Source organism: Hyperoodon ampullatus (genome assembly GCF_949752795.1).
Source record: "Hyperoodon ampullatus genome assembly, chromosome: 19".
NCBI lineage: Eukaryota > Metazoa > Chordata > Mammalia > Artiodactyla > Ziphiidae > Hyperoodon > Hyperoodon ampullatus.
The window spans coordinates 49801244-49809317 of NC_136932.1; the positions used below are offsets into that span (position 1 = coordinate 49801244).

General features: G+C 46.4%; 1 protein-coding gene across 1 annotated transcript; it reads left to right on the plus strand.

Annotated features, from left to right (window-relative positions):
* Positions 1-1232: 1232 nt before the first annotated feature.
* LOC307068265 (C-C motif chemokine 2) lies at positions 1233-3005 on the plus strand (the record flags this gene model as incomplete). The annotated part of the gene is made up of 3 exons (XM_079726051.1): positions 1233-1308; positions 2060-2177; positions 2560-3005. 3 exons carry the CDS (start codon positions 1233-1235, stop codon positions 2663-2665), a joined length of 300 nt encoding a protein of 99 aa, XP_079582177.1. The 3' UTR covers positions 2666-3005.
* Positions 3006-8074: the final 5069 nt, after the last annotated feature.

The following is an 8074-nucleotide window of genomic DNA, read 5'->3' on the forward strand; positions in this document are numbered from 1 at the left end:
ATGACTGCTTCTGGGGTTTCTGAGGAAATCTAAGACAGAGTTGCAGCATGAAGGCAAGTGTTCTGATTCCAGTAATACTGTTCCTTTGTTCACTCCTGCTCCCTGGGAATCCAGAAAGAAGCTGGGATAACCGCCGTAGCAAAGGACACGCTTCTTGTCTTGTCTGCCTGCTGTGCTAACCACAGGCTCCAAATCCCATAATGACTTAACCACAAGGAACATTCCCGACTCCCCTTTAGATGTCGGCTAGTTTGGCAGAGGCTGAGGGCAGAGGGCACCCAGATAAATGACCAGACAGCCAGCTGGAGAATGTGCCCCTTTCACATGTCCTAGTCATGACAGCACAAGACACTGGGTTCTTCTTGGGGGAACTCAAGCAGGTTACTTAACTTCTCTGTATCTTGGTTGCCTGGCTATAAAATTGGAATGAACAATACCTACTAGATGGGGTTGGAGAATTGAAAGACTTGGCATTTGTAAAGGGCTTAGAATATTCCTGGCACAGAGTAAGTAGTGCATTAGAATTACATGAAAATTTTTTCTGCAGCACTACATGATCTAGATGGCTTCTTCCAAGTCTTAAATCCGATGATTCTAGAATTCACTTTTATAGTTTTAAAAAACCCTATAGTTCGGCTAAGCTTCAATTGTGCGACCATCCTACATTTTAAAGAGCAAAGCGATTTAATATGCTCTTGGGGAGGCTGCCAAGACTTCAAGACCCTTTCTTGGCTTGAAGGTCCCCTGGGATGTTGCTTGAAGGTGGACCAGGGTTAAACCAGGGTTAAGCTCAGAGATGCTTTCATCGTCCGTGTGGCCTCTCTTTCCCTTGCTTCCTTTCTTTTCTGCAGAGTTTTCACTTCGGAGAAAGCGGAATCCTAACGAATAAACCATTTGGTTTACGTCTGTGGTCTCTCGGGATATAACTGTACCCTGTTCCTTCCATTTCTTGTCATCTCAGCTGCGAATGGAAAAAGTGTCCAGTCCTGACCTACCGCTTCTCTCTCCTACTTCCTGGAAATGTCCTCGGGTGCTTCACTTGCTCAGCACTTTCAAGATTCCACTTCGTCATTCATTGAGGAGGAGGATGCCCTGGGCCAACCTCTCTCTCATTGCTCCACCCTCTTGGTTTTCAATAAAAGGCAGACAAAGCCACTGCAGGAGGAGAGAGGCTGAGACCAATCCAGAAACCAACAGCTCCCACGCTGAATCTTGAATCCTCTCCCTCCAACATGAAGGTGTCCGCAGCCCTCCTGTGTCTGCTGCTCACAACAGCCGCCTTCAGCACCCAGGTCCTCGCTCAGCCAGGTAAGCCCCCTGTCTCTTTCCCTTTGAAGCACATCACCCCATCCCTGGGTCATGATGGGCCATCAGAGCAGAAGGGTACCCACACTCTCACTTTAAGTACAAGATCAGGAAAGTCAGAGAGGCATAGGAGTGAGCTTGATCACAGAGCTTCCCTTGGGCAGATCCTGGATGAGAATTCCAGCTGCAGACCCCAAATCCAGCTCCTTCCAGGACTCCAGCTCTGGAAGCATGAACCCAGAGCAGTTACTGCCCTGTCTCCTTTCAGCAAAATTTGGGGACTGGGATATAAAGAGAGGGGGTTCTCTGGCAGGGTATTTCCAGATACTGTGGAGGGCAGAGGAGGAGACCTGGAATCTGGACTCCAGAGACTCAGTTTTGCAGAGGCAGAGGGTACCAGGGAAACTTACAACCAAGCATCGATTACTTGGAACCTAAAGGGGACTCACAGCTGTGTCCCTGACCCTGATAACTTGGATTATTAGCCCCTCCTAACAGCACTTCCAAAAGTTATTTAGTTTTAACAGAGCTCCCTTCCCTCAGTTCATTATCAATGCTGTATACCCATTTTAGAGCATAGGAAACTGAGTTTGTATGCTATTCTAGCATAGGCAGAAGTATTGGGATTTAAGCGCTTCTACCTCCACTCCTGACTCCCTTTTGTCTTCTCCTTACTCCTCTTTTCTGCTCTGATTGAGATCAGAAAGAACCTAGTCCATCCTAAAGTGCTTTTTCTTTGTGGTTCTATTTCCAGATGCAATTAACTCCCCAGTCACCTGCTGCTATACATTCAACAATAAGAAGATCTCGATGCAGAGGCTGGTGAGCTATAGAAGAGTCACCAGCAGCAAGTGTCCCAAAGAAGCTGTGATGTGAGTTTAACACTTCAGGCCTCCGTGGTCCAGTTCTTCCTCGGGGCGCTAGGGGCATGGCTCACAAATGTAAAGTCAGAGAGTTACATGACCTAATCCAATATCCAAAGGTGCCCAGTGGAAAAACTGCAGCCACAAAGGAAAAAGTTACTCCTAACATCACTCTCCATCTGGGTGCTTATTCAGACCATCCCAGTTTCTTTAGCCTGAAATCAGGATGGCTTTAACTGCGCCATCTACAGGACTGACTTGCCCTGGGCTCCCTCCTTCCACCTGCCTTCCTCCTCAAGTTCCCATGGCAGCGTCTTGGGGCAAATAGGCTGCATTCATAGGCTGAAATCTCAACGGAACTCCATCTAACCGTCCCCTCTCTCCTCCACAGCTTCAAGACCATACTGGGCAAGGAGATCTGTGCAGACCCCAAGCAGAAGTGGGTCGAGAACTCCATGAGAGATCTGGACAAGAAAAGGCAAACTCCAAAGCCTTGAGCACTCCCTCCACAGCCCGAGAATCTGAAGACAGTTTGTTTTCTTCTAGCTTTCCCTAACTGCCCTCTGATGTTATCTTATTATAATTTTAAAGAGTATGAACTTTATTGATATGAAACATGATGCCTTAAGTAATATTAATCTTATTTAAGTTATTGATGTTTTAAGTTTATCTTCCATGACTACTAGTGTTTTGTTTCTTTTTTTTAAATGGAGACTTGGGCAAATTGCTTTCCTCTGTGAATCCCAATTCTACCCCTGGGATGGCGGGAGGGTCCTTGCAAGGATGATTAATGAAAAAACTTTTTGGTTTACATTCTAAGTCATTGCTGAAAGTACTATTGTGAAAATGTATATTATGTAACTATTGAACAATATATATATATTTTTGTACAAAACCTGTCTTTTGACATTTTCTGGAAGGAAATTAAAAAGCTGAGTATAATCTTGGTGAGGGGGGAGGAGCAGGGTTTCAGAGCACGGGGCTCATGTTTTGGAAGAATAAGAATGTGAACTGGCTCTGGTCTTTTCCACTGGGTGAGCTCATCTGAGTACCTACAGAAGAATTTTTATGGCAGGATCCAATCAGGCATTTCATCACTACCACTCCAATCCCCGACACCATCTGCCGGGTTCCCAACGACCCTTGTCACCTGTTTAGCAACAACCCACCGCCCCCATCCTTTTGCTCACAGCCCTTGACCCCTGCCCTCAATATATCCTATAATCTATTGCAACTGTCCCCTAACTGTGTTACTTTCCTCCAATTTCTCCCCCTCCAGTTAATCCTCCAACTTGGAGTAATACAGACACTGTAGACACTGGGAAATCAGGGAGAGACTTAATTACCATCAATAAGATTCATTACGAATATATGACTCGGGGCTTCCCTGGTGGCGCAGTGGTTGAGAGTCCGTCTGCCAATGCAGGGGACACGGGTTCGTGCCCCGGTCTGGGAGGATCCCACATGCTGCGGCGCGGCTAGGCCCGTGAGCCATGGCCACTGAGCCTGCACGTCCGGAGCCTGTGCTCCGCAACGGGAGAGGCCACAACAGTGAGAGGCCCGCGTACCACAAAAAAAAAAAAAAAAAAAAAGAATATATGACTTGAACTTATCTTTGATGAATGTATGAGGTTTTTCTAGACAAATTACAAGATCATTAAGAAAAGGAGAGGGAATTCCCTGGTGGCCCAGTGGTTAGGACTCTGTGATCTCACTGCCGAGGGCCAAGTTTCGATCCCTGGTCGGGAAACTAAAATCCCACAAGCCATGTGGCATGGCCAAAAAAGGAAAAAGAAAAAGGAAAACAAAAGGAGAAGAGTGAGACCAAATATCTAGAGGTAAAAATGATGATGACATGTCCATCAAAGAGGGAGAAAACCAATTAGATGAGAATTGGGCTCCATGTCTGTGTCAAGTGACGGGGAAGATTAGGAAGGAAGGTTGAGCAGAGGGTTTTATTTATTTATTTATATTTTGGCTGCATTGGGTCTCCGTTGCTGCGCACGTGCCTTCTCTAGTTGCAACGAGCAGGGGCTACCCTTCGTTGCAGTGTGTGGGCTTCTCATTGCGCTGGCTTCTCTTGTCGCGGAGCATGGGCTCTAGGCCTGCAGGCTTCAGTAGTTGTGGCATGAGGGCTCAGTAGTTGTGGCTTGTGGGCTCTAGAGCACAGGCTCAGTAGTTGTGGCTCACGGGCTTAGTTGCTCCACACGGCTTAGTTGCTCCGTGGCATGTGGGATCTTCCTGCACCAGGGCTCGAACCCTTGTTCCCTGCATTGGCAGATGAATTCTTAACCACTGCGCCACCAGGAAAGTCCCAAGTAAAGGGTTATAAATGTCAAGGTGGAAAGTTAATACTCAGCCTCATAGGTTAAGAGGAGATGTTGGAAATGTTTGGGCCAGTGAGGAAGGACATGTCCATGTTCAGAGGTTCAGAGATGAGTTTCAGTATATGTAACTTACTGGCTTCATGCAGACCTGGACAAGTAGGGACAAGGAAGAGGCTACTGCCATGGTCCAAGCAAGAGATGATGAGTGTCTGAATATGGACTATAAGAGGTAACATCGGAGAAAAATGAGCTGGGCAGAGTGAAATGCTGGGTATCGTAGATGGAGGAGAAGACCTGTGACTTAAGATACAGAGGAAGCTCCTTCTACAACCTACATTTTAAGGGGACAGCTTTCCCTGAAACCAGAATGCACTTTTCTCCATCACTATCTCCCAATCCCAACCCCAGGAGCTTGAGATCATATTTTAGATGGATAGGCCTCTTTGTCCAGAATGTCCACCTAAGTTGTCTATTCCTTTGCATGGCTTTTGACCTACCTGTGAAGCATTTGACCCACGTAGACACAGACAGCTCCTCCACTAAGGAAAGCAAATATCTTGCCCTATGAATAAACTCTGCGTGGTGAATTTGCAGATACCAAGGCCACTCTGGTGGGGAGAGGGCTGTTGTATCAAGCTAGATGAGGCAGTGCCTTTGGCAGTAGGGGAGAACCCTGGTTGGCAGAAGGACACTTAGGTTCTAATCCCGGAACTGGCACTGACTCACTCTGTTACCTAGGGCAGGTTGAGTATTCTGAGTCTCCATCAATAAAATGGGGACGATGTTGTATTACAAGTAGGAACACAGCAGACCCTAGGTTTTGGGATCTGAGGGTATGTCTTTTGGAAAACTTTCATTCCTACCACCTAGAGCTGAAGAGGAAGAGAAGGTATTCTGCTTCCAGATTCCTGAGCCCTTTCGGAGTCCCTGATTCTGGCTGAGGGATTCCATCAGAACTCCAAGGAACACTCCCAAAGTGCCCTTGTCCATCAGTCAGCAGACAATTCACTGGCAGCTATTAATGGAACTCACTGACCCTCGTGCCAGGTCCAACAGTACCCCCTGCCTGTCTTTCACTCCTCCAATCCTCAGCCTTGACCGCTCAAATTGCAGTGGATGCCAGGAGGCAAAAACAGAAGGAAGTGCAAGCAAACGGGGCATCACCATACAGCTCACTGAGCATCAGACCCTCTCATGCCAGGCTGATTTGAAGTGGAGGGTCTGGAAAGAAGGGAGGCTTAGGGACGGGGCAATGCATGTGCTCAAGTTCCCAAAATAATCTACTCACATTCCCTTGGCAACCCATATCTACTCACTTTCAGGAAACCTTGAATCCATTTTTGTTGTTGCTGTTGTTCCAGCTAAGCATGGGATTCCTTGCTCCTTGCATGACGAATCTCTGAGCACAAAGCACTGGCAAGAGGCCCTGTTGTAGGAGGGAATGCCAAGTGTATTCATATCCTGTCACTGCCAACAGTCTGTTCCAGGAAACCTAGGCTTTTTCTATCATGCTCAAAATTCTTCCGGCCTCTTCTCATTGCTCCATTCTAAGTCACTTCTACATGTTTTAGTATTTGTAATAGCAGCACCCCACTTCCCGGTACCAAAATCTGTATTCATTCCTTATTGTCACTGTAACAAATTATCATAAACTTAACGCCTTAAAACAATACAAATATATTATCTTACAGTTCTGGAGATGTTTAAAATGGGTCTGTAGGGCTGCATTCCTTCTGGAGACTCTAAGGGAGAATCAGTTTTCTTACCTTTTCCAATTTCTAGAGGTTTTCTGCATCTCTTAGTTCCTGGCCCCTTCCTCCATTCATAGCAGCTTTTTTTTTCTCTGCCCCACCCCACCCTTTCCTCCTTCTCCCCACACACCTGATAATGGTGAATAAGAGACTTGGGCAAAAGAAATAAGCCAGAGAGAGAGAGAGAGAGAGAGAGCATATAGCAGGAGAGCTATATAGGATCAAAGTTCACATATACTATTGAAATTAAGATGGTATTAACCTGAACTAGATAGTTACAAATTACAATAATAGCAGTAATCCTCATAGTGCCCACTGAGAAAATAACTCAAAAATATACGATAAGAGAGAAGAGGAAATAAAATGGTACACTAGAAACTACGGAGCACAAAAAAATTTAAAAAGTAATGGAAAGCAGAGTGAAGTCAGTAAGATGACCAAATAACATGTCCCTTGCTCATCTCTCCCCATCAACAGCGACAATTTTTCAGCTATTCATGAACAAAAGTGCCTTATTGGAGCTGTGGGATGGAGCACTGTATGCCACGGGACCTGGGAGGAGACTTACCCACCCATTCATCAGGTCAAAAGCATATAGGTCGAAGTCCTAGCTGTGAAATCTGCAGTAGTCCATGAATTGGCACCAGCCCCTCCTGTCTGTGGTTTGGAAGCCCCTGGAGAACAGTGTCTTAGCCAATTACCCACAGATGAGAGAGCCTTTGTGGAAGTCCAGGTTTCCAATGGAGAAGTTCCAGCACATCACACAGTTGGAGCAAGAAAATCAAGTTTGAATGCATTGGAGAGCATAACAGGACCAGTTTCACGTTACCTGCATTACCCCTCCCCCAAAGTGGTACAGCTCAGTGCCAAGAAGGACATTCTGGGCTGCTGTGCTTTCTCCTGGGACGTTGGGGGGCGGGGAGGGAGATTGTGTGTGTGAACTTCCCCAGCACCCCAGCTATGTGGACACTGCCCCAGAGACCCATTTTCTTCCTGGTCCTTACAGAGTCTTGATTCCAAACTACATACATGACTAGGGGGCAGGAAGAGGCTGGGAGAGCAGCAGATAGAACTTTGGGGAGGCATTAGAAGGATGCAGATCCTAGTAATTGCATTGCAGACTCCAAGAAGCCTACAAGATCTCAGCTACACATCCCCCTAAGTGGCCCACGGGCACCCCAGCACTCTATGAACCTCACACACACACACACACACACACCCAACCTGTGGCTGGCTCCCTCTGAGTGTTCCCGACAATGGCAAGAGTGAGCTTTGGCAGACAGCTAGAGAGCACATGCAGAAAGCCGGCCTGAATCTGTGCCTCACGGAGAGATCTACTTGGGCTTTAGCCCCGCCCTTGAGAAAACAAAGGAGGCTGTCGAGCTCTTGGCAGGCTTGAGAGAAGGCATGCTAGTTAAAGAATTCTGCCACAAAGGGGAGCTTAAAGCATGGAGCAAGCATATTTTTAGAAGTTCTGAGAGAACCTCAAAATCCCTAGCAGGGTTGACAGGAGGTATTTCACTCCTGAAGTCACTCAGTAAAGACCGGAGGGAGTGACTGCTACTTCAGATTCAAAGAAAGCAACACAAGACTTCAAGGAACATGAAAAGTCAAGGAACCGTGATGCCATCAAAGGATCACAATAATCTTCCAGTAACTGACCCAAAGACACTGAGATCTATTATTTTTTTTTATTAAAAGAGCATATTTATGAATATCAAGGAGCATCAGCAAACCAATGACTGAAAGGTACAATTGGAGACAGTAGTTGAAAACATGCTGAACTTCTAAGAGAGAAATGGCTGCTTGATCAGAGTTCAGTTATAAC